Here is a 26,637-nt window from a genome sequence, read left to right on the forward strand (position 1 = left end):
CACTCTCGAGAATGAAGCATCTCTCGTCATGTGATCTAGTTAGGTGTGGTGGGGGAGGGGCAGATGGTTCGGTGCAACTCTGTCTCTTCTTCCCTTCATCAAAGGCTAATGCCTGGGAGTTTTTTTTTTTTTTTTTGGCTTTTAGAGTTTTTGTTGAGTGAATTGGAATTCATTGTCTTCCCTTGCAGTGTGGCCTCAGGATGAGTACATTGTTGAGTACTCCCTGGAGTACGGACTCCTCAGGCTCAGCCCAGCCACCCGCCAGAAGCTGAACATCTCGGTCAAGATTGTCACACTTGGTGAGCTGCCACCTTGATTAACCGCGAGTGTGACCAGTCTGTTCCATGCTGTCGCACAGCGTGCATTTAAATGTAACAGTACTGTGTGTATAGTGGGAGTCTGTCGCACTTATGAAGAGTGAGTGCAGTTTACTTTGGAATTCACTCAGTATTTGGAATTCACTCATTTTCCATGTTACATTTTCAGTTGTAGGCCTGCCTAAGCCAAAAACTGCTTGAGGGACTAGGCCAGGCAGTAATAATAAGCAAACATTATTGGCATGAGAATTTATTAATAAATACATTTATCATGAATACAGTTAGAGGCGGCTAAGTGGTTATCCTTTAACGCTGGCTTAGCTTTCTTTTTTGAGGATTTGACTTGTGGGAGTGACACACTTGATATGATTTTATACTTATTCTCGGCATTGGGAAACTGACTGCAAAATTGCTGGGAAATGCATTCACCTAGCTTACAAAGCCAGTGGCAGCAATCGGTGTTATATAAGAAAAAAAAGAAAGGAACCTCGTGCCATTTGCGTACCCAAGGTTGAAATCTATTTCGTTTCACAAGGGCCGTGCAATTTTCTCAGAGTTTTGTCAAATTGAGACCATATTATTAAGAGTTATCTTGATAGTTTGAGGGAAAACTTGTGGAAGGGGAGTGTATTGCCCTGGGGCTAAGTGAAGGTGTAGGCTATTCCTGGCTATATCTACACCAGCCATGTTGGCCACTTTTTACTAGTGGAAAAAATGTCTGCTGTACTCGTCCAGCTGCAGAAGCTGTGTTCACTCCTTCACAGCAGAGAACTCTGGCTTCCTGCAATTGGAACGGGCAGATCGTTATCAACATTGTACTCGTACATCTCACGGCTTGGGACCACAACTGCTACTGGAAGCAGCTAGCCCTGGGCTCTGTTTTTAGTCCTCCTTGTGGAGTGTCTGGGGTTGAATCCCTTTCAGTTCTTTTGGTAAGAAAGAGAGGATAAAGATGGCTAAACACTCAAATTTAAACTAGAGTAAAAATGTGTTCTTACCTAAGTGTGGGGAAAGACAAAGGTCGAGTAAAAATTTGCTACCGGTGCATTGGGTAGCAAGATGTCCAGAGCTCTATTTTAGAGCCTGAACTGGTTTCCGCCCGAGTGGGCAAATTTAAATTCATTAAATTCAAGCCGAGATCCAGGATATGCACCAATGACAGCAGTGCATACGCCAGCATCCCACCATGATGGCTGTGAACCGGGGATATATATTTTTTCAGAATGCAGCTAGTACAATGCTAGGAATCTTACTGTAATTTAACAAGATCAGCAATTTGTGAGTGCCTCAAATCAGACCAATGAATTTTACTCTTCCCTCTCTACTTTTTTTTTCTCCGCTTTTGGTGTGTTGCCTTGTTCCAGACCCAGCCAAGGATAGTTGTTTTGGCGATTGGTTCAGCCGACTGCTCCTGGACGGCTTTCTCGGCTACGACGATGTGCTCATGGCAAGCCTGAAGAACCTCGCTGAGCGAGAGGAGAACAAAGGTGCAGTGAAGTTTAGGTTGTGTCTTCTTGCTCTGTTTGGTGATGCTGTACAGTTATGACAACAAGGAACAACAAGCGAGCAGATGAAACATATACAATGTTTAGAGGCATTTACAACAAGGGATGTGAGCCCTCTGCTAGACACGGCAAGTGCCACACGTATGAAATGGGCAGCGAGTTAATGTAGACTGGCACTCAGAGTGCACACTTTTCCACTCGCCGGTTGCCACGACACATTGGTGCTTTGGATCAGACTGTGCGGGCAGTCAAAATTTTGAGAGGGCTTATGTGTTCCAAGCTTATTGACAGGTGTTGGAGGGGCAAGCATCACAGGACAAAATGATCCACGGTGCCTTTGTGGTCAACTGTATGCTGGCTCACCAGCTGTTTCCCAACTACAAGGGGTGCGTGACCACACATTGTTCACGCTAGCCTTTACAGATGCATCAGATTGCTTATATTATCAGCATCACTGAAACGGGTCTGGTGCACTTCTATTGGCCCATGTACTCTTTGTGCCTTTACATTTTTTGCCACTCTTTGTGGCTTCCGTTGACTTTTTGAAAATTCTTAGTTTCTAATTTCGCTCTTTGCTTTAATGGTGAAATCAGTAGCCATCAGTGAGATGAGGGCAGCATGCTTGATAGTATGCACACAGTCTTGTCACGGCAACTATGCTGATAGCCCTGCTTCATGAAACCCATGAACTATGGCATTGTATTATAGGAACAGAGAGTGTGCTTTGTCTGTGTGCTTTTTTGTTTGTTCATCCGTACCCCTGTGCTTTTATACTGTCACACCGACTTGCTAAAAAGTAGTTTTATGGCAGTCTTTATATTCTACATTAAAAATCTGAGAGGGAAGCCGAAGTGTTTACCTGACATCAGCAATATTTGAACTTGAGGTAACCGCAATCCATGCAGGTCAAATTTAGTGGTCTTGAAATGCCTTTTTCATATTGTAGATGATGTTACAAGCATTATAATACTGTGGTGAACCTTGTGCATCTTATATCCTTTGAGGAGGAACTAAGTGTGCATAAGCATGGTTCTAGCTTTGGCAGTACACAGTCATGGAAAAAAAGTATTGTAATAACAGCCATTTACTATGTTTATCTGTATGCAGTTATGCCCTGCTCCTTCTTCTTTTTCCTACTTGAGGGTTTCAGATTAATGATCTTTCTTCCTTGTACTGTTTTGCCTGTGCTCTTCAGCATGGTTCACATCTATCACAAGGAGCCAGTCTTTTGTCAGGGTTGAAAAACCAAATGAGATATGTATACTTTGTGGGCTGTTGCAGCATGCAATGTGAATAATTCCAAAGGAAAATACAAGCAATAACAACTCAGCATTGTTTCTATAAGGTGTCCAACTTCCATGTAGTAGTACAGAGGGTTCAGTGGTAAATAAACCTTTTTAAATTGTTTCTGACATACAACTCTCCTTGCACTGTTTTAAATCTAGCTTCAGGCTGATAAAGTGGGAAAGGATACCCTCTTGTGAACAGTACTGAGTTGACAGTGATGATTCGGAAGGCAATCTCAGCAGCCTGGCAAGTGCAGCTATGATAGAGCATGTCAAGCAGTGGAGACATTGTTAATTTGGAACAGCTTATTTGTTTGCCCTGGATTTGAGGTTTGTGCCTTTTATCTTGCAGGCTATGTGAGAAATGTGGTGACTGGAGAGCACTACCGGTTCATCAGCATGTGGACTAGCCGGACATCCTACATCGCAGCTGCTTTCATCATGCTTGTCTTTGTAAGGATGAGCACCTTATTCTTCATGTGCCCTGTTTGTTGAGTGGAAGTTTTTTTTTGTTTTAGCATTGTGGTTTTGTTCCAGTTATTTTTATATATCCGCCATTCGTGCAACAGGTAATAATGCACATAGATACTGCATTGAATAAAAGGGGTGACATTTGGATGATGCAAGGAGCCATGTAAAACTTATGCATGTTTTTATTTAATTACATTCTGCAGGCCTTTCTTGGGCCAAATAGGTGGCCTAGTGGTTAGCGTATCCACCTGGCGTCCGGGAGGTGCTGGGTTGGATCTACAGTGCCTTCGGTTACCAGCCGGTTTTCTAATGGTTACGAGATTTCCCCTGGCCTAGTGCTCGGCTCCTCTGGATGAAATACTTGAGAAAAGGGTGTTCGGCCAACACACCACCTCATTGACATTTCATTGATGCTTAAGTTGCAAAATCAGCCTTGTGTGCTAAAGTGCATTGTTGGCCGAAGACCCCTTTCCGAAGCATTTCACTCAAGATGAGCTGAGCACCAGGCCGGAGGAAATCTTGTACCTATTAGAAAACCGATGGGCACACAGTAGCACTGGGGATCTAACCCAAAAAAGGACCACAATGCGCTTTATCTTACAGGGTAGATTTAGGTCACTCGAGAGTGTCATCAGTTGATCTTTAACACTCTGGTGCATATGGATCTCATATGAGGGCACATATTTGTATACTGTTTATCCTCCCATTTGCCCCACTTAGGCTTCAGGCCATCCTTGTTAATAAAGATTTTATGAATGAATGAATGAAAACCATGCAGCTAGTGAAATACTGCAAGCGATTGGAAGAACTTTATAGTAGGATAAATATATGTCCTCGTAAGAGTCCCTTATGCATGAGGGAGTTGACATGTGTCGGTTTTATGAAAAACACACTGAAAACAACATATCCTGTTAAGTCTTCTTAGACTAGCAAAACTAGTCTCATTCAAGGGGGCCACTCACACTATGCTGCCAGAGACATTGAGACATCTACAATGTCATGGAGTTAACACTTAAGTTGCGTTCGTGTGGGGGAGCCTGTCAGTGAGCAATGTGCGTGATGTCGTTAGTTGATAGAACTCCCTCCTTTGCACTGCATTCATATGGGCTCCCAGCAACCGAGCAGGGCATTGCTATTGCCAGAATGTTTGTCACATTAAAGGGTCGTGTCACTAAACATCAGAACGCATTCTTTTCTCACGTCATTTTTTTCATACTTTCTTTATGCACACAGCTGACTCTAAAACTTGTGTAACATTACTTGAGCACTCCTTTAATGTTTTATAATTTGTTTTCAGACCCTGTCGATATCAATGCTGCTCCGTTACTCCCATCACCAGATATTTGTCTTCATTGGTAAGTTTGTATATAGATCAGCGTCCTTATTTTGGTAAGGGGTGCTGCGTAAAAGGAAGCAAAGTTTGCATAAAAAATTAAAGTTGTAATCTCCGTTGGTCTGCAGCCTTGAAAGTTGCAACTACTGTTCGTGTTCTCTTTAACCACCAGCTGTAGTTTAAAGGGACCCTGAAATGGTTTCTTCAATCATATTTTATTGCAACAACTCTGTAGAGGTGGTCTCTGCGAGTATTCTAGTCTGATTCAGAAAGCTGCGCGTGGAACCAATAATTTACAAACAATTTTTCAAACTTGCCGCTCACAGCCGATTAGGGCGACACCTCACCGCGCGTTTTTACCCGCCCCTACCACTTGACGTAAACTGGGCAGCCTTGGCCATGGACTGGGCGACCCTTCTCATTGGCTCTGCCAATTGACGTCACGCGCAATTTTTGCAACATTTCATTTGAAACTGAGCACTGATGCTCCTTGAAATATTATTTTATTAATTGCTTATTATTTTTTAAAAACATACGTAGTATACAGAGGTAAGAATCCAGCGCATTTCTTGAAATTAATGTGGTACTTCCGGTAAAGAAGGCAATCCGTCTGCTCACAAAAGCATGTGTTTTCGTCAAATCTCGGCGCCCGCCTTTGCGAGTTTCCTAGCTGCGCCGACGAGTCGCTGCTATAGTGTACTAGAATTATATATATCGCTGCTGTCGTCGCCCTGTGGGTCTCGGTATGGCGTGTACTGAAAGCCTCGAAGCTCATCTCAGCGGTGGCTGCACGCAGCCGCGCTTCGAGCTCCGGATCCATGCTCTTCGAGCAGCAATCAGGAGACAGATGTGCGAAAACTTGGACGGCGCGGCACCGATCGTCATCAGAAAGACTGCCAGCTATACTCGAGCAGCGACAAAGCATGCCTGCTTATGTTGGGAGCTTTCGGCAACGGCACCGCTCGCGGGCTCTCCGAGCGACGAGCTCTGCTGCTGCCTGGCTGTCGTGGTCGTCGCTAGGCCTATTACAGTGATGCCAACCCTAGGGATTTATCCCTAGATCTAGGGTTTTTTTCTTTGTTTTAGGGATCTAGCGTCTTTTTTCTGAAGTCTAGGGATTTTGCGAGGCCGTAGAATTGCTACTCTAAGCGGCTTAATGGCAGGTGTATCTGAATATTTTGCGCTTGGAACAGAAAAAAACTATGAAAATTGCTAATTACTACTCCTTTACTTTTAATGTTCTGCCGAGCCGAGAGAGGGCGAAATCAGCTCTGCAACGCGAAATTATCGACTGCTGCACAGGGAGGAAAAACGAAACCATGTGACTTTCAAACTTTGTAAGGAATCAATTTCTGATTTTGTAATTACCAATCCTACGCCTGTATCATTGCTGTAAAACTATAACAAGATTACATTTTTGGTTATGCCAGTTTCTCGTGATGTCAATCCTTAGTAGCTCCAAAACTATTCGAAGATCTTTGATTGCGACTATGATTAATAACTAACTGTGAGGTGAGATAAGCCATTTCGCCGCTTCTGAATGTTCTTTTAGGAGGCGAGAAAGGGTCTTTCATGAATTCAAACATTTTCGTCTTTCTGTGTGCCTCTTAAAACAATCTTTAACACAACCCTTAATGGTGTCTGAATAAAATACTTCCATGTGTTGACGGGGCTTAGCGGAAAATGCCAGCTCTGTCAAATTGGGATCAACTGCATTTGTTTTTCAAAGGGCTACATGTGTTCTTTGCGCGCGTAATGATAAGCCGGCTGAAGGAGCAGTTCAAAAGCCGGTGCGGTGAAACGGGAGTCGTCTGCTGGAAGTTCATTTTAGATAGAGGGGGAGTCGGCAGAGCGTCGTTGCTCACTATCTTTCTCTCCAGTGACCACACGTCTCTGTAAAAGCTGGCGCCATCTGTGGGGCCTCTATGTAAGGTAAAACTACAAAAAAAAATAAAAAAAGCTGCAATTGCGGCTAACACGCTTATTTATCTCTGACAAAATGTATAACCAATGGACGAAACAATGAACTGCGTTGAGACTGTGTTAAACCTGAAATGGTCGCATTAACAATTAAACAATTATAGGCTAGGGATTTTTCTTCAATTTAGGGATTTTTTGGGGTTGAATCTAGGGAGAAAACGTTCACCTGAGTTGGCATCACTGGGCCTATAGCTCGTTTCGCGTCGAAGAGGCAGCGGCCGGCGCTTCGGAAGTCGCCTGAGCTATAATAAAAGGCTTACTCTACAAATCGCTTTACAGTCAACAGCATCATCTCACAATAAAGTAATAGTATGGTCACTTTCCGCGACGCCTTCAGCCGCGAAGCGAGCGGGCGCCAGGCGAGCCGGACCCCAACGTCAGGCCAGCGGCAGCTGCAAGGCGGTTGTGGCCAGAAATTTGCTCGTATCACAGTTGTTACCTTTACCAGCAGCTCAGTATTGGTCAGCGATCCTCAAAAATGACACATTTTTCACACTTCTTGGCCTAGGGTTTATTATTTACGTCAAGAACAATCTTTAGCTCATTTTTTATGACGCCGGCAGACCTGATCCAGGCCGGCCGGCCGGCATGCTCGGCGTACTTGATATTCGCACAAGGAAATACAAAACAGCCATTCTACCAGAGATGATGCTTTCTAGATTCGAGCAACGACAACATGTCTGTTAAAAAGTGGATCTTTCGGCAACGACACCGACTGCGGCAACGCCGGGCGACAAACTGCGCGCTGGTCCCAGGCTGCCCTAGTCGTCGCTAGGCCTAATGGTTTCGCATCGCTGACGGCGCTTCGGAAGTCGCTTGCGCTATATCAAAAGGCCTACTCTTCACATCGCTTTACTGCGAACTCGTCCCATAATAGAATATATATTCGATTTCCACGACGCCTTCAGCAACGGAGCTAGCAGGCGGCAGGCGAAGCGCCGCAGCAGCACCAAAGCGGCTATGGGATGAAATTTGCTAGTATCGCATTCGTCACTTGTACGATCAGCTCGGTATTGGCCAACGACCGTCAGAAGTTATGCATTTTTGACATGCATCTATCCCAGGGCTTGCTATAAACGTGAACAAACAATACTAGCGCGTTTTTCACTCGTCGGCGGCCGGCGTCAAGGCTGGCAGGCCGGCCCGGTGTGGCTCGGCCCCGAGCGCCGTGAGGAGCGCGCTGTACGTCATCACGACGCTGCCGCTCTCCGGGCTCGCTTTGGCTCCCGCTTCCCGTCGTTGCGTCTGCCGCGCGCGGCTCGTCGTTGACATCTAGCAAGTCGCACGCAGGCGACGAGCTGCGATCGGACGTTGCGACGCCGTTCGCAACAGCGCACCGCAGTGAATCGCACTCACTTTCGCACATGTGTCTGCGACCACCGGAAGTAAACAAGCAGAGCGCCATTGCCTGACGTATGCATGGGCGGAGCATCGGCCCGTCTTTTCTTTTTTTTTTTTTCGGAGCGAGCCCCGCGTGTATGAGTTGAGGGTGGTATGTGGGGGAGAGGAGGAACATCATTTTTAATCGGCGATATCTTCGGTGTTGATGGAGTTCGCTTAACTATTTTTGCGGTGCGGCGACAAGTGATGGAATACCGATCTCTCGTGGGCTTTTGCTAACCTTGGCAAAGAGCTTTTCAGGGTCCCTTTAAGTGTGACTAAGGTTTCAATTGTTGTGCCAGCATGCCGTTCTGTTTCTTTCAGCAGTTAGGGAGGGGCTTTCATGTTACTATGGCTTGGAACATTCTTCTGGTTAGGCTTAGAGGGCGTCTCCAGGGGTTTTTCGAACATTTTGGGTTGAAAGCCAAACCTCGTTTCTTGGGTCCCTTCTCTTCATCACAACCAATTGTTTTTAAATTACTGAGTGCAACTTTTGAAGCGAAAAGCTTCACTAGGCTCGTCAACACCGCGCTTCGCGTGGGCCACCCCTGGGTGCCGCCGCGGCGCGCCCTTCCTCCTCCTCGCCACCCCCTCAGTTCTCCTCCTCGCCACCGGTTTACCCTCTGCCGCTGCCGTGCGGTCTCCGCCGCCGTCCCAAGAGGAGAAGGTTCTTTCGCAAGGCGTGCGAGAACGTACGCGTGAGCGGCGGCCGTAGAAGAGGCGCAGACATTCGCCATGGAAGGAAGAAAAGAAGACCCAGAAGTGGTAGCGAGGGAGCTGGCTCAAAATCTATTCCGCTATCGTGGTGCTCCAAGTGCATTGTGCGGGAACTGCGACAGCCACGACGTCAAACAAAGCATAACTGCAGCTTTTCGCTTGTATATCCAGGCTTAACCAGAGCTAAGCCACTGCCAATTTTTTTCACCCTGAAATGCTCAGCCACTGAAAACATCAGATAAAAGGTATCTTTATTACAGACGTGTAAAGAACTGGGAGATTATCAAGGGAACTGTGATTACAGCATAATTAATTTTAGGTAATTTTGATAATATAAGTGTAAGCACAACATGCGACCTTCGTCTTCATCTGTACATATCCATCATCATGGCTCATCTTCTTCTTCGAAGGGTTGGTCGCCATATTTGCGGGTGCCATTAAAGCTCGCCCCATCCTGCGCTCTGTCTCCCGTCTCACAATATCTAAATGCCAAAGGTCGATAAAACTGCACACAAATACCCAGGTGAGCAGAGTGAATAAGGAGCAAAATTCAAAACTTCTCCATCCCCTGCAATTGCAGCATTACGACCACAAATTTCTCAGTGTTCTGTTGTGAGAGTTGCTAGCTTTTGCATGGATTTATCTTTCAACAGGCCTCCTGTACCTCTGGCAGCTTACACAGTGGCCTTGTGTTGATAAATATGTTGGGAAGACTGCTACTTCATATATGCTAGTGATTTATGTACTTATGTGGGCAGAAATGTAAAATTGTTCACATTTTGATGCTCTGTGTCGCATCAGCGTTGCGGGGTTAAAGCAGCGGGAACAGCGGATTTAATTCAAAGTTCTGTCCATGGCCAGAGGTGATGCTTTACTTGTCATAGGGATGGCATCATAAACATTACTAGTAAAACACTCATACATGCTTAGAATGACTGCAGTAGTGGCTGAAAACGATCAGGCCTTTCGTTGAATGCCTGAGACAATCTGCCTGAAAATATTTCTGTTGAAACAGGGGGTGGTTATTAACATGAAGGGAATGTTAGTGGTGTTGAAAGGGCTGTGTTGCCTGTAGAAATCATCTGAATTGAGGCAATGGGAATGGCAGGCTTAAAAATTTACTTGCACCAAAATAAAATGTCATATCACTGGCAAACTTGGTGTGAATAATCAGGAACAAGAAAAAACCCACAGTATAACTTTCATCAGATATGATAGCCTCGTAAAATCCCCGGACCTGCTGTTTTAAGTTCTGCATACATCAACATTATTTATTCAAAATGCCTTTAGCAAACAACTTTAAGACAAGAGTACATTTTAGCACACTCACCTTTTTCTGGAAGTATAATTAGATGCCTGCGTCATTTCGGCACAGGTGCAGTGAGCACGTGTGCGTGTGTGTCTGTGTGTGAGAGAGAGAGAGAGAGAGAGAGAAAAAAAGTATTGAGGGTTGTAGTGGCTGGAAGCTGCAAGCAGGCCGCTTTTTTTCTCTTTACTGTGTGGGTCGTGCAGAGCGTGAAGGAAAAGAAAAAACTGGGAGGGAGCATCACGGGACATTTTTAAATCTAGTCATAAAAATATAAGAGAAAGCGTTAGGGGAAAGAGGCCTTCATGTAATAAGGCAGCGGTAGCTCTTAGCCAGGTTTCGCTTCCGCTCACTGCGCAGCATAACACCCGTGCTTGAAACTTGAGACGCACCTGGGGCGCAGCCCATAGAATCTGAGAACGTCTCGGCATGGATACTGCTGGAGCCGCCGCACGGGCATTCCATGGTGCATGCACATTCACTGAACAACACCCCAAATCAAACCATGGCTTGCAGTCTGGTAACTATGAAGGGCCAAATTCCCAAGATTCATTGCACACAACGGCCCTCAGAATGAGACAGCAGCGGCGTCAGTGAAGGATGGCTTGCGGAGGTGTGCGTGTGATGTCATGCTCTCTCCTAACTTTTAAGGCCTTACTGGCCCCATTGAGCGAAAACCCATCTGTGGGTACAGGGGCGTGATGAGGGGGGTGCGGTCTGCACTGGGTGCAGATCTTAGTGGAGGTCAGCTCCAGTAGAAGAGGGGGAAGCACTTTGAAGTTGGTGGTGAGGTGCTTGTTGAAGAGCCTTATGAATGAGATGAATGTTTCAGGTGTAAAACGTCTATTCTTCTATGGCTAATTGTCTGAGAGTGCATTTGCCGTCGATGTAACTTAACAGTACCTTTTGCTGGGCTAGTTGGTGTGACATTGTGGTCAGGAAAGTAAAAACAGCGCTAAATTCTACACAAACCACACAGAAAGACGGACAGGACGGGCGCTGATGCCGACTGCATCTAAAGAATTTTTCATGGAAAAAGGGTCAGAAACGTGCAAATCCCTCAAGTTCTTAAGCAAAAAGCAACTAGATAGATAGATGGATGGATGGACGGACGGACGGACGGGCGGGCAGGCGGGCGGACGGACGGACGGACGGACGGACGGACGGACGGACGGACGGACGGACGGACGGACGGACGGACGGGCGGGCGGACGGACGGGCGGGCGGGCGGGCGGGCGGGCGGGCGGGCGGGCGGGTGGGTGGATCTTTATTTCAGACAACAATGTCTCGGATACAGGGGCAAAAGGCAGATGCACTCTGCCTGACGGGGCCAAGCACCCGACACAATGTTCAGGACAAGCGGCAAAAGAAGCAAGAACTTCATACATTCTCATTACAAAAAACAACACATAATTATACAAAGTAAAACTAGGAGGAAGGTGCATACTTTTGCAATGAGATAATTAAAGTAAATATTTACAAGGCACATCACAACAGGAAAAACACGAGAATTCAGAGTTGACGTGTTGTTGCCACGTACCCTTCTCACTGACTATGGCCCTAAACGGTGCATCTGGTTTATGGGTCTTAACAGCAACGAAGATTAACAAATTATTCACAGAAGAATTCAAAACACCTCTTGCCAGGCTCTGCAGCTCCATGGATTTGCACAGGTCAACAGCCTTGCCTTTGATCCTGGTAGCGGACGACTTGATTTCCGCAAAGTTCTTCGAAATCGCTTCTTCGAAAAATTCTTTAGATGTAATTGCGTCAGCGCCCGTCCTGTCCGTCTTTCTGTGTGGTTTGTGTAGAATTTAGCGCTGTTTTTACTTTCCTGAACTCGATATAACTTCCCTATTGAGGCACCTCAAAGCCTGAAAATGGCCGAGCATTGTTCTGCATTGTTGTGCGAGACAACAGACTTTCATAGAGTGATGAATGTCACTAATGACACCGTCCATTCATCGTCATCATTCTCCTGGAAACGCGACAGCGCGGAATGCGCGTGAGCTCGCTTAAGAAAAAAGAAGCTGAAGTGTCTGTCAGCGGAAGAACGATGACGACGAATGGGCGGTGTCATTAGTGACATTCATTACTCTATGAAAGTTTGTTGTCTCGCACAACCTTTTCACCTTACCTGCAAATATTTCGGAACATATATCTGTATATGGCGTCAAGAAAGGGAGGGAAGGTTCTATTTTGAACCTATGAAGAACTGCTTGCCATCTAGAATGGCATCTAGAATAACATCTAGAATGAGATTGGGGCATCTACATTATCAGGATTTGCATTTTTATCTGTTGAAAACGAACTGGCAAAAAGCACCGATTTTGAAGAAATGATCAGCAGCTTTGCAGCCCTCACAGTCAGAAAGGGAGAGGTGTTCAGTGAGCTGTCTATCTCAATACCAAAACAAAATTTTTGGTGGAAATTGAACTTGCTACATATCAGTGCTATTTCTCTTCACATCAACACTCTATTTCCACTGTATAAAGTTTCTTAGTTTCTTGTACCAGAAAACTAAGAACACAAATAAATAAATAAAAAAGAACAGAAGGAGGCTTCTTGCTTCTTGCCCCTTACCATATCATTGACCAAGCAGAAATTTGTTCAGGTTACGAAAGACAACATAATTGTAGTTCAGAACTGCAGGGAGAATGGTTAAGCTTCACGAAGCTGCAATCCAATATAGCAGCTTGCGATTTGCGAGGCTTATGAGTTTGTTTGCACATTGTTTTTAAGCAACAAGACACTTGACTGCAAATTCCCACAGCGTTTCGCTCTGAGTGCTCACGTAATGTCTCCATTATTGAACGACAGGTGTCCCCTGCCATCAGCTTTTGTGGCATGAATTGTAGTCGTGAAACTCCTCCTGTGTCCTAAATATAATAAGGGAGTAATTACTTATTGACGTCCACCCGAGCGCAGCCATACGGCTACAAAGGAAAGCTATACGGCTTTCTCAGAAACTTCGTAGTTAAAGAAAAATTCGTCCTGATCCGGGGTTCGAACCCGGAACCACCGCTACACCGGAGCAGTCGCTCTACCAATTGAGCTAACCGGGACGGCAAGCTTATGGTAGGGCGAGAGCGAATTGATCAATAACTCGAAGTGGGAACAGTGTTGGTCAAATGTTTAGGGGAATCCCCCAAGGTGGAGTAGATTTGTAATAAGGGAGTAATTACTCATTGACGTCCACCCGAGCGCAGCCATACGGCTACAAACGAAAGCTATACAGCTTTCTCAGAAACTTCGTAGTTAAAGAAAAATGAGTAATTACTCCCTTATTGAGTAATGAATAATTACTCCCTTATTACAAATCTACTCCACCTTGGGGGATTCCCCTAAACATATGTCCTAAATATAGTTGGCATTTGTGCAGTTTTTTTGGAGTTGGTGGCCATTGCTTTAGCTTTAGTTTGGACTCTGGATTGTGGTGGTGGACCCATGCTTTAACTCACATAAACAAGAATACAAGTCTCCTGATTGTTATTAGCATGCCTAAGGTATCTTGGCTGTTATTACCAGTTACATGCTTTCTGCTCGCGTGTGTGGCACCCACCGCGAACTTGTCTTTGATGCCTTCAAAATATCATTAATGATACTGGAAACCATGATTACTGTAACGCCTAATTCTTGAACTATAACATATAACACCTATGATTTCTCAAAATCATTGCCTCCGCATTAGGGCAGTCATCTTCAGTTTATTCCCTACAGCTTTAAACTATTTGTTCAAAACTTCACTTGGTGGTAGGAAGGTGTGTTACGGCTGTGTACAGTAGTCATCCTTTCGTGTATTTGTTTAGATTTCTTTTTTTAATATTGCACAGAATTTAGTCATGAAACAAAGTACAAAATCTCTTGCTTTTTCTCTAGCCCAGACTTTACTGCACTTACCACTCCATCATTTGCATGCTTTAATCAGGCTGAACTGCTAGTGTGTATTATGTACGAACCTGCCTAAACCTGTCAGCTCCCTAACACGGGTGGAACCTACTGAAAATGAACGTTAAAAGAGTAGAAAACTGAGCTAGTTGAGTCATACTTCTGGGTGGGTGCGTCTGCGTTTTGTTGTTCCTGCTGCACCCACCCAGATGAACCTACTGAAGTAGACAACTTACTGAACACCCTGAGCTTATGCAAGTGTGTTTTGAAAATTTTTGTTGCATGCATATAAGTTCAGTTGTTTTAGGCATGTTCGAGTGGGCCTTGCGCCATTCGTCGCATTCAGTACATACGTTTTCACATGCTGAGACAGTATATTTGCATCAGTTCATTATTGGTTTGCGACGAATGAAGCGACGAAAAAGCAGATAAAAAATGCCAAACCAGAGCATGAAAAAAATAAATGCTTGGCCTGTTTAACACAATTTTCTCCTTGTTTCTTTGTTTGTGCCCTCTTGCTGTAAACATCGGTTACCCAAGCTGTCTGTCTTCTGGCGTTTCCACTGTGCTTGGATACACGTTTAGTTGGGAGGTAAATATGGCGTTCTCTGCTTTGTTGAGCTGCTGTAAAGCTATTCAACAAATAACAGGGGTATTTTCTTGGCAGAGCTCCGAGTGTTGCAAAAAATGCTTATGCAATGAGAACATGTTTCAATGCTTATCGCAGTGCACATCAAGATTCACAGTATCAGTGGGAGTCCAATTCTCTGGTTCCGTTCTTTAATACATGCAAATCACCACTTGACCTCACGTCTTACCATCCAGTTGCAAAGTAATTGAAAGGATAGCCTGGGTTTTGTCTTATAAAAATAACGTGCCCTCGTCATGTGGCTGTTGGGGTGTAATGGTTAGTGTTACGTGTTGTGGACCTAGAGGATGGTGGTTGGAATCCTGTTGGGCACGGCGTTTTTTTTGCCCGGTACTTTTTTTCGCTTTCTTTAGTTTCCTAACTTGTGTGGCAGCTATTTTATCGTTCCCATCTTTGTAATTCCAGCCTAGTGCTTCTCTATCCTAATAGAGTTAAATACGAGACAGATGTGGGCATGTATAACACTTATTTAATAATATCGCATGTGCTCGGCACATATGACCCATATGTACGAGATTTTTCGATGTGGTATTCCTTTGGTTATTCTTGCCTGTGGAAATTTTCACGCTGTGAATTGTCACATCCATCCATGCCCCAAAACAATGATCATTTTCTCTTCAATAGTGTTCCTTTGTTCGCATAGTAAAATTCTTGTGTTAGTTTTCCCTCTTGTCATATGAGCACAGACACACCTTCACTAAGTCGGTTGTGGCTGTTTGCTGATTTATCTGCAGCTCCGTACTTACGCGGAGCGCGGCAATTGAGCAGTGCCCTTGAAGAGCGGGAAAAAGATGAGGAGGGGGCGGGGGGGTTGGAGAGGGAGGGAGGGAGGGGTTGTGCGCTAGCCACCGACCCTAGTGACGCCACTGAGTGTGTCAGAGATATTTTTCCTCCATGGCGCAGCGGCTGCTGTCTGCGGCGCGTCTTTTTCATGGTAGGTGCAGCCACCTATGGGAAGGGTGGAGAGACAGCGGGAGTGCTTTTGCCGCCTTTCCGATAGATGGCGCATGCTGTTCACGCGTTCGCGTTGAATGGTCGCATCGGACTTTCCCGTTCATGGAGGTAGGTCTACGCGGCGTGGTAGCGTTACAGCTTTTGTGATAAGTTTAAACATGCGGAAAACAGTGCTTGCGGTGTGCACCCTTTTCAGCACATCAAGTAAAGTGTTACGAACGCGGTGATGTTTATCGCTGTCGCTCGATCCGCTAAGACTGAAATCAGCTTTGTAACGCTTTCACTGCATCTTTCTTAAAAAAACAAAAAACAAAAACTGCGTTTCTTTGGAAAGGAATGCTTCTCCCAATGGCCCGCGTTTTCGCGGTACTCTTCGCCGGCTTTGCGCGGTACGTGTCAGCGCCCATCCCCGCGTTTTCGCTGGATGAATCACCTCATCTTTGCGGCGCGCGGAAGTTTTAACTCGTTGTAATTCAGGGTTCGTTTGTTAGGGCAGCAGTCTACTAGTGACACCTTGGAGATCGATCGTGATAGACTTTGTGTTTTCATGACGCATTGAAGAAGTGCTTCTACGTCTAAATTTAACATGCTTAAATGGGCATTGGCTGAAGTGATGGCAGACACAGCGGTGCAGATTGTAATAAGGAGTTATAACGAAATGTGCATAATTAAGTATTAGCATTTTAAACATGCTGCTAAAGGTACGCAGAGAAGTTCATGTGATCCTCGAGTGGTGACGTCAGCGGCAGTAAGTGTGAAAACGGCGCAAGACAGGACGTCCTGTCCTCATTGTTTTTGCGTTTACCGGCAGGAACTAGTAGACTTGACGCAGAACTCGTCCACATCAGTTAGGTTTCTGTCGTTACATTCATAATGGAGAAGACGCCTACGTGTGTCGTATGTCTATGTTTCGGTGGGTGGGCGCTTTGTGCGGCGCGCAAAAGGCTCCACGCCACCGGAGAAGCGCGCTGCCACCTCTTCGAGCGGGAAGACGCGGGAGAATTCGGGAAAGGAATCGGGAGCTGGGGCTCGGTCTTGGCTTTGGCTGAGTGAAGAAAAGAGGGAAGGGGGAAGAGTGGAAAGGAGGGAGGGCAGGCGTTCTGCTTCCGGCCTCGCTTCCGGTTGCGGGCTTTTCGAAAGGATCACCGGTGCTAGGAGCGGAGCTATCTGATGGGGCGGCGTTGCTCCCATTCCTTCACCTCTTCGCTGCGCCAGGGGTTCCGGGGCAGGAAATTAAGGTGGAGAAAGGGAGAGGGGTCGGGGCTCGGCGCGCTGGGGCCGTGCGTAGTGGGGAGACAGAAGAGGGGGCGGGAGGCGGAAATGCCCCGGATTGTATTGGCCGGGAACAGATTTTCGTGGACCCTGGTCCCTCTCTCCCCATGCTGCCTGGCCTGGGCATTTGACTCGCTCTCTCGACCTGGGCGCTTCGCGACCGTGTAAACCGAAGAAGCGGCTTGCCTCTGCTGGTGCCTCAAGCCACGCGGACCCGAAAGCCTTACTTTTTTTCACTGGTGGCCGCAGAAGAAGCCGCTCGAGCGTCGCGCCGCTCTCGAGCAAAGTCCCCTTCCGCCTTGTTGTCTTGCCTTGTTGCCTTGAATTCTCCCCCTCTGTTTTTGGGGCACTTTCTGGCGTCTTGCCTTACCGGCACCGTTTCACTTTCTTCCCTTGCTGTTGCCATTGCGTAAGAATAACGAGCTCCATCGGTGCTAAAGCTTCCCGGGTCTTCATGCTAGTGCCGATCGCTTCTTCCAAAACAGCGAGAGAGGATCCTCGGAGTCACGTCTGTGTTGCTACGGGAAACGAGAGCGTGACTCAAGTGTTTGTCTTGGAACTTGCACGTCCTCGCCTGACCACTGCGCATGCGCTGCTGACAGGTCTCCACTATAATAAAGCTCTTTAATATCGAACTCTCGGACTCAATTGCACTGGCGTGGAGCGGCAGCAGATCGCCATAGCTTTGGAGCCACCACCGCGGCGTGTCCGTTGGTGCTGCACTTTTCTACTTTTTGAGTACATTTTGTACACATTTTGCATACCTTGTGCGTGCTTTGTGTACGCCTTGTGTATGCTTTTGACTGGTTTTGACCGTTTTCTTCGTCGTTGTCGGCTACGTCTTCGGTCGGTGCCTCCCTGTTTCCCGACTGCATGAGGATAAGACGAGCAGGAAAGGCACAGATTAGGCATGCGCGCAGCGCTGCTGTCTTCTTCGGCGGCCGATTCTTTATTTTGTGTGTCCGCGGGAAAGGAAGGATGCTCCGAATCGGGACAAGCTGAGCAAAGCGAGCCGGGGCCGGGCCCAGACAGGAAAGAAAAAAAAAAGAGGGGAGAATGGGGAAAAGGGGTGGAGGGGACGACGGGAGAGGGAGCTCTCTGTCTGCCTATGTAAATAAATAACCGTTTGCTCCGCGTCGGAATGATTTAGTGAGGCTTTTGATTAAGCCTCTCGCCGCTCCTCCCTCTCGTCCGTGCGTCCTTGGCGAACGAGAAATAAAAGGAGGAGGATGTGGAAATAAATAAGACAAATTTGTTTCCGGGGCTTCGGCGAAAAGCAAGTTGGGGAATGAACGGGTGTTCCAAGTGCAGGATTCCCTGTTCCTTGGGTTTCGTCGTCGTCCCTTGCGCAGTCTTATTCCGTGTTAGCATTATTTTTTCTTTCTTCAGCTTTTTGAATCGCGACAGCGTTTTGTTATTTTTTGGAAGTATTCCGCACTTTTTTTTTGTTTATTCGCGAAGAGAATGGGAAGGCAGTGGATGTAAGACGTGAAGAGCTCGGGAAAACGCGTTCGGGTTGTGTCGAGGAGTGCGGGAGGGGGCTTGAAAGAAGGGAAGGGGAATAAACGGAGGGAACGGAAAGGAGGAATGAGCTTTTGGACTGGAAAAAAAAAAGAAACAGTGAGCGCGCAAGGGGAAAGGTAGTGTCCATAGATGACGTTGTGACTCGTGCCGTTCTTTGGTACTTGCTTGCACGTGCGGGATTACTGGGACGCCCTAGTGGAAGAAAATAAAATTAAATAAACAGTAAAGAGGAAACAACTGTGGGGGTGCTTAAGTCGCCACAAGAGTGGAATGCGATAGTACTAGAGTTCATATTTGTCGCAACTTCTGTTGCAAATTCTGTGTGTGTTTGCATCACTTTCTTTGCATGGGCCGACAATTTTGTGCCGAAAGTAGAGTAGACCTGATTGAAGTGCTTATAAAATGGGAAGGTACGGTGCCAGTGAGGTAGATTCCGAGGAACAAAGCGTGACGTCAGTGGTGCCACGATGGCGGGCCACGTAAAGCTTCCGCAATGCACTTCAGAACAGGTGGCGATGAACGGATTAGCTAAGCGCGCCGACTTTCCCCGTGGTCCTGCACCACCAACATGACGTCTGCCTTGACGTCAGTGCAATCCCTCCATGGACTGCTGTTGGCTGGACACTGTTCTCGCCGGATGCATTGACCCTCGAATGGACCCCTGTGTTTGGGGCTGCTCCTCGAATTTGAGAGAGTTGGCTCGAGTAAATGGCCTGCTGCTCGTACTTGTTTGAAGTTTCATGGAGGATGATAATGAAGGTAGGGATTTTTTTTTTAATTATCACCCTCAGGGTTGTACAGCTGTTGCAGAGGGGAGTGGGCAGAATTAAATGTACAGCAAACAGTACGAAAAAAAAAACGGGTACTTAAATTATTAATCCTATATATACAGTGCTAGATTGCACAAGAAATTCGTTGGTGCAGAGCAAAACTGTCATTGTTTATGCAGCGCAAGTCAAAACTTTGCGAACATGGTTGCGATATAATTTTTGTCCACCGGAGGAGATGACTGTCTCTGCCCAGCATCGAGGCACAGTCGGAGGGCATCTCTCATATGTATACTAGCGACAGCGCGGGTTGTCTTCTTGCATAAAGTATCAGCTGCTAATATGATTTGGACGTCTGTTCTGGTAATTAAAGTGTGAAGGACTCGGCGATGCTTAAAAGGAAAAGAAAACTCGGTAGTTGAGGGTCGTCACCTGGAAACGTGAGGAACTCTTTCGCTACTGCTTGTGGCTAGTGTTAGGTTAGGTTAGTGTTGGGTTAGTGTTAGGTTAGTAGTGATTATGCTAGTGTTGGTCGCATGTTAATGTTGGCGCGGGAAAGGGGGATGTTTGGGCAATGCAACCAGAATAGAAGGTTGTGACCATCTCAGCTGTTCTCACCAGTTCCGTTTGTATTTGTATTCTCCTCCGTGTTAATGTTGATCTCGGGTGTATAGGAGATCCTTCTGCGTGTGTGCAGGAGGGGGGCGAACGCGATGGCCATGCACGCAGTTTTTCTTCGCAACGCACTCACTGCGAAACCCGGCGCATGACCTCTGTGTCAGCGACAGAACAACGTCCCAGTCACTGATCCACCGCGCGAGCACGACGGGTCTCTCTTCAACCCTGGCCAGCGCTCGCGACCTCAATCTTGTTCGCGTGGCCGGCAGTTGTGCTTCGTGTAGCAGCGGCGCGCCCGAGACAAAGCGAAGGCGCTTTGGGAGAGGGGGGACGCGAAAAAGAAAAGCCGGAGTTAAGTCGTTCTGTAAACAGGGACGTCCAGATAGCGGCTGGAGATGGGAAGCTTCTTGGCCTGCGCGACGTTCGACGACGATGTGGGATGCTGCGCCGCTCGGATCTCGAGGATCGCTTTCTGGCGGCTGGGCTTTCGGATTGGCTCGGCTTGGTCCTTTCTTCTGTCCCAGATCGCTTCCCTGTTTTCTCTCTCTCTCACTTTATTGCTTTTTTACTGCGTGTCCTACCGCCTTCCTGATCTTCTGACCCTTTATCGGAGCGCTGTCTTTTGGGAGCAAGTAGGAAAAATAGAAACACAGTCACCACTCGGTAATTCCAACTCAAAGAGGGGATCCAAAAATTTGTTCGAATTACTGAGAGCCCTCCATGGGGCTCTACTTACGCGCATTACGTTAACTGGACAAAGCGTCGGTTCGGAAGAATCGAAAGTTCGAATTAGGCGAGTTCGAATTGGAATTCCGGGAGAGCTTCTTGCTTCAAACACGAGGTGTCGGTGACTCTCGCAAGAAAACTCATCAGGCTCTGCTCTTCAATTTTATTCTTGTTTCTATCGTCCTCAAGGCCGAGTCGTGTGTAGAGTTCGACGGAGATGCACGGTAAACTGATAACCTGCATGATAACCCGCATTGTGTTTCCCGTATGGCTCGTATGGAAACCAGATGGAAGTAGCGTACGAAAGAGTCGAAATATGTACGACGTCATACACATACCTGTATTACGAAAATCACGTGGAAGCCATGCGGAGGGGATATCGGAACCATACGGAGTACGTATCGAAAGGCTACAAATTCCTGTGTACAGGAATTTGGAGTCCTTAATTCAATTAATTTCAAATGTTGGACTTGTAGAGAACGTTTCAGTACTGTATAGCCGTATTGAAATTCAATAGGAAGTACATAAAGTTTCTAAAGAAAGCTGTCGTTCACTGCCACATTTTGCCCGGTGAGAGGTTCGGGAATTTTACAGCGATGCTGTTAGTGGTTCATTTGGCTCGTTAAGAGGCCTGGCCTGGTCACCGGCGTTACGCATCAAGTGACCATCTCGTGGTCACTATACATCATCGGCATGGTGGACCCGTCCGAATGCTTGATTCGCAAGGTCACAAACAACTGCTGGGGGCAAACTAACGCATGAGGGAGCATAATTATCGAGGCTTTTGTATTTTCCCTTCGTTTTTTGGGAAGGGGAACTGTAGTTCGGCGTACAGTTCTGTTCTCTGTGCGAGCTGTTCCTACAGGCGTGCCACATCGTCTTCATTGTGACCGATGAGAACACTTGCATTAACGCTCACAATTTGGAAAGTTGGTAAAGACCCGCTGCTGAGGCATCATTGACTTCTTTCCTTCGGTTGTGCTTTCATGCTTTCTTCGGGCTCAGCCCACTGACGCAGGGCTCTTCTTCGGGTGAAGTTCCTTTTAACTTCGTGTCGCCCACTCGCGGGCTTCCTTCCTTTATTTTTTTTCTCCCCCACTTAGCTCGAGCCGATGTGGCTTGATCCTTAAAGCGCGTGGCCCCCTTTTTCTGCTTGTGTCGTGCTGCGGCCCCGTCCCTGCTTCAGCTTTAGGCACCTTCTTATTCCGGCACCGCAGCCCGAGCGAAGCGGCCGGGGTCCGCTCGAAACACACGAGCCCGGCGAGTCAGGCCAAAGCCACGAGAATTCAAGATGGCGCTGGTCAGGCGCGTGTCGCCGTAAGCGGGGAGACACGTGTAGCTATTCCTCGAGACCCATTGACGAAAATGAGGAACTCGTGGGCGTGAGGGAGGGAACGTATCTGGAAGGCTCACATTCATTCATTCATTCATTCATTCATTCATTCATTCATTCATTCATTCATTCATTCATTCTTTCTTTCTTTCTTTCTTTCTTTCTTTCTTTCTTTCTTTCTTTCTTTCTTTCTTTCTTTCTTTCTTTCAAAGCGATGGTCGTACGAAGTTCTCTCTCGGGGCTTAAACGACATCGCTGCCGTCGTTGGCTGAGTACAGCGAAACGCCACTTGTACGAACTTTAGGGCTACCCCTCGAGCTTATCGAAACTGTCTGCTTTTTCTTCACCCACTATTGATTACACTTCATCTTCCCCATGGATAGCCTGGTACGCTATTCGTGGCTTTGTATAGACCTTTGCATCGGGCGAGGGAGTTGTCGAAACGCCTCCTCTCTGGACTGTCGGAAACCGGTTATGCCGCCGCTTCCACCGTGCAAGGGCGAGGTGCTCGCGACAGTCCTGTGAAATATATGGCAGCGCCCAGGGAGCCCTTATTGCAAAGGTGGATAGGCAACCTGAATGCAGTTTGCTGATGCGCATGATTCCATCTATCCAAGTGAGAAACACCAACGAAAAAGGACGCATGCAGGACTAGGAGAAGACACACACAGACTGTGTGTGTGTCTTCTCGTGGTCCTGCATCCGTTTTCGCTGGTTTTTCTAACTTGAACATGTACCAACTCGTCCAGCATTTCACGCTTCTGAGATGCCATCTGCATTCGGCGACAACTTTTTTTGGCAATGAAAAGAAGGCTACTACAGAGGCGGAGCGTCTCTGTGTCGCTCCGCCAATAGGTCGGCCTCAGGATGTCCTCCTAGTATGTTGTACCGGTTGTACGCTGTGCGGTCGCTTCGCTCCGTCGCTGGTGCTGCTGGCGCCATCTGTGCAAGCTTCTTGTAACCGGACGTGTCGAAACAGTTCGTTGTAATCGATAATTCAGTTTATGACGTCACCCGGTTAACGTTGAAAATATGCAGTTATGTTATAAATATGCCTTGAATGGCGAGCGTTACCAGTGTGCTGCGTTTTCAGAGGAAAACATTAACTTCAACAGGAGACTATATTCCGCTCCGTTGGAAAACTGGGAGCGCACGTTTCGCCTGTTTAGTTTTGACTCAGTAGCTGAGAAAAGCTGTCGCGGAGTATAGTGGCCATTGGTATCAACTCAGAGGCGGTCAGATGGGTGGAGATCTGGATTGAAAGGCCTGAACTGCATTTCTGCATTAATTAACACGGTAAGCGTATGCGTAAGCGCGCCACTTAAGTTTTCATACCACACTCTCCTTCTCTCCTTCTCTCTCTCTCTTTTTGCTTATCTTTATATATAATCTTAGAATATCGGTTCAGCGGGTGTGATGGCACCCAAGCCGACGCAGCAAATCCCCATTTGCTGCAGTTATTGCAAGGATTTCAATGAATATTCTATGCTATTTGCATTGGGAGGAATTGAAGGGGACACTGAAAACATTCAAGTTGGCCTCTCTATCGATTGGTAATGTGTTATAATGACGAAATATGCTATTTTTGCTGAAAACTGAGCTTTTGTAAACTGGAAAAGTTGCGAGAAACGATATACTGGTATCGCCGTCACCGGTCGGTTTTGGGAGCGAACTGCGGTGCGCCAAGACAGCCCTTTTCTTTTTGGATGCGCTGGTCTCTGGGGCTTGGCTGTACCGCCATTCACGCAGAAGGGGTGATCAAGGATACATTTTCGATCGTGACATCACGAGCTTGCATTGAGTGGTAGGAAAAGTTTCAGTTCAGATTTTTTTCCTGGCAATAAATGGCGTCTTTTGCTACAGGGAGAATATCGTCATAGCTTCACTGAGCCACAGAATCAATTACATTGAGAACAAACATTGTGTGAGGATTGCGGGGAAGTTTTCCTGGGTCTGGCTTTAAAAGCAGCGTTCAAATGAGGCATGACTTGTGTTTGAGGAGCGCGGCTGTTAGTGGTCTGTGAACACGGAGCAGTTAGCGGGCGTAACGTCATTCGGACATGTACTCACTGCGGCCTGGAAACACTTGGATACGCGCCTGCATTTGCCCCTTTTAGTCCTTTATGGCTTAGACTGTCCGTGGGGATACTAGCGATGACTGACGGTCCGTTTTCAAATTTGTCTCCGGTGGATTATTGGTTGGCCATTTAAGTGGCTAATGGCAACGCATCTAGTCCCCAGGGACTGACACCTTCGCCCGTTTTAGTCCTTTGTGGATTATAGACTGTACAGTCAGGGACAAAAGTCTCCGTACCACGTTTTCCTCTAACGAAGCCTATAGCTCTGCTATTAGTCGGCGGCTGGAGACCACACTTGCGGGGGTAAAAGTTAATGTTTTGTTCTTTCATCTCCACAAGTGCGGTCTCCATGCGTTGTCTGATAGTAGAGCTATAAGCTTCGTTTGAGGAACATGTGGTGAGGAGACTTTTGTCCCCGACTGTACCTTACACCTGTCGTCGCAGCCTTTTTTGAGAATGGCAGCTGTAGCCGCTGTGCAGTGCTCGCTGGTGTCGGCACCACAATATAGGTTTAAATATTTCCGTTTTATTTTATTGTTCAGCCTGTGACACATTAGTTGTGATTTGGTGTCTCCTGCTTTAATCGAGATACACGAAGGAGGGCCTCTTTTACGCATGGGGGTGCGAATATACGTTGCCGGTTTGTTTCTTGCTTGTCGCTTACGAGGTCCCTCGTGTATTTACGTCGCTTTCTTTGTTTTTTTCTTTGTACAGTTGAGCTGCTGCATATGCTGGAGTTCAACTCGACCATCAACTTTCCGGCTGGCCCTCTGCTGACGGTTATCCTGGCACTCGTTGGTGAGTACACATTGGGAGCAACGGAGCTCGCAGCAGCGATCAAGTTGGTGCGGCCACTGGTTGTGTCAGAAAGAAAAAAAAAATAACTCCGCAGAGTACAGTCACGAACACAAAGTTTGTATAAGACAGCAATGCGCACAAGTACAGCCATAAGGCTACTAAGGAAAGCTTTCACAGCAGCTTCGAAGTTGAAGAAAAATTCGTCCTAGTCTAGGACCGCGGACTAGAACGAATTTTTCTTCCTAGCCTTATGGCTGCACTTGGGTGGATACTAATGAGTAGTTGTGCCCTTGTAACAAAATTTACTCCACGGACCATAGGAATTCTTCTAAAGGATACGTTAAGAATAAATTCGACAAACATTTGCGAGACGCAGTTGCGCGGAAAATGTTGCTCGGTTTCCTGGCTACCCAGTCACCTGGTATCCGTTTCAGCGGACGAACCAAGCTTGTCCTCTCGCACTTCCAGGCATTCTGTAGTGTACTAATTTGCGTGACCGGTGCCCGTATTCTGGAAGGGACCATGAAGTGGAGGTGGCCACTTTGGTCCTCGCCGATTGGTCGGAGCCTGATATGCAGGGGCTTCGGCTGCGTGACGTCAGCTGACCCGTCTTTCCCGATACGCCATCGCGGCCGAAGCTGCTCTTTCCGTTGCATCAATGACTGTAGTGCAAACGTAATTAGTTCAAAACTTCATAAATGCTTACGATTTATACTAAAGCTTTCGTGAGCAGGAACAGGCAGCTGTGTTCTAGTATAGAGTCGGTGGATGCTTCTACGCAATCAACGTGATCCAAGACTGTGGCATTTGCCATTTTTTCGGGAAAAAGAAAGCGTCCAGTTCAGGCCAAGCCCATTTGGTCATGTCCGAATAGAGGACGTTTCTAGATTCCGGGCACGGCTAGAAGTAATTCTAAAGCGGAAGCTGCTATGCGTAATCCTTACTGGCGGTTGTTTACGGTCTGCGCGTATAGACCGTCAACATCCGATCACGTGACCGGAACCACGCACGTTACCGGGCGCCCGTTGCGATCGTTGTGGTGGCCGAGGTTGCCACAAAGTCTGCAGGTGTTAGGCGTTAGCAAAAGACAGGCAGCAGCACGGCGATATCTTTTGTCAAACACGTCATTTTTTTTTTCACGCGAGGCCCCGTCCAGTAGACTTTTGTTAAAAACAAGGATTCCGTGTACGCTATCCGAAGGGCGCAGTTTAGCTGACATTCGCTCCCCTCGCGGCCACCAGATGAACTGTGCAGCGCTGCACTAAGCGTGCTTTTGGTGTCGCAAATAGTCGACGGTCCAGCGTGCAGATGGCACCTGTGTCTGGTGATATGCGCTAGCGCTAGTGAAAAAAAAAAATGATTGAAGGATTCGTGGCTTAAAAGCAGGGCAGTGATGTGAATATATATAACATCAGATATTCAAAATTGCGGTTGCGTTAAAGTCAACTGAATTTATTTTTTTCTCTGAAGGAAGAATTTCTAGATAGTACCTGTAGATTTGACGTATTGCTTAGACGAATATTAAAAAATAAAAGAGTATGGTGGCGTCCGCCACCACTCCGGTTCAAAGGAACGCTCCTAACATCCATCCATCCATCCACCCTCTAGGGCGCCTTTATGCTTTAGGCATAGAGTTTCTTACTATTACCTAGAGGGAAAGCTGGCAGCCCGTCTATGGGAGTTTGCATGGCGACCCCTCGGGACCACTTCAGCCACCATGGGCGCTCAAAGCATC

The 26,637-nt window shown here is 46.9% G+C and overlaps 1 protein-coding gene across 1 annotated transcript in view; it reads left to right on the plus strand.

Annotated features, from left to right (window-relative positions):
• LOC149365491 (membralin) overlaps positions 1–26,637 on the plus strand; it is a 66,802-nt gene that overhangs the window by 24,898 nt on the left and 15,267 nt on the right. The window contains exons 4-8 of the mRNA XM_089542993.1: positions 189–299; positions 1,682–1,804; positions 3,461–3,561; positions 4,877–4,934; positions 24,819–24,902. Coding sequence (XP_089399119.1) covers positions 189–299; positions 1,682–1,804; positions 3,461–3,561; positions 4,877–4,934; positions 24,819–24,902 — 477 coding nt within the window. The remainder of the gene's footprint in view (positions 1–188; positions 300–1,681; positions 1,805–3,460; positions 3,562–4,876; positions 4,935–24,818; positions 24,903–26,637) is intronic.

The sequence above is a fragment of the Amblyomma mixtum genome, chromosome 1 (assembly GCF_055824585.1).
Source record: "Amblyomma mixtum isolate Tamu chromosome 1, ASM5582458v1, whole genome shotgun sequence".
Classification (NCBI taxonomy): Eukaryota; Metazoa; Arthropoda; class Arachnida; order Ixodida; family Ixodidae; genus Amblyomma; species Amblyomma mixtum.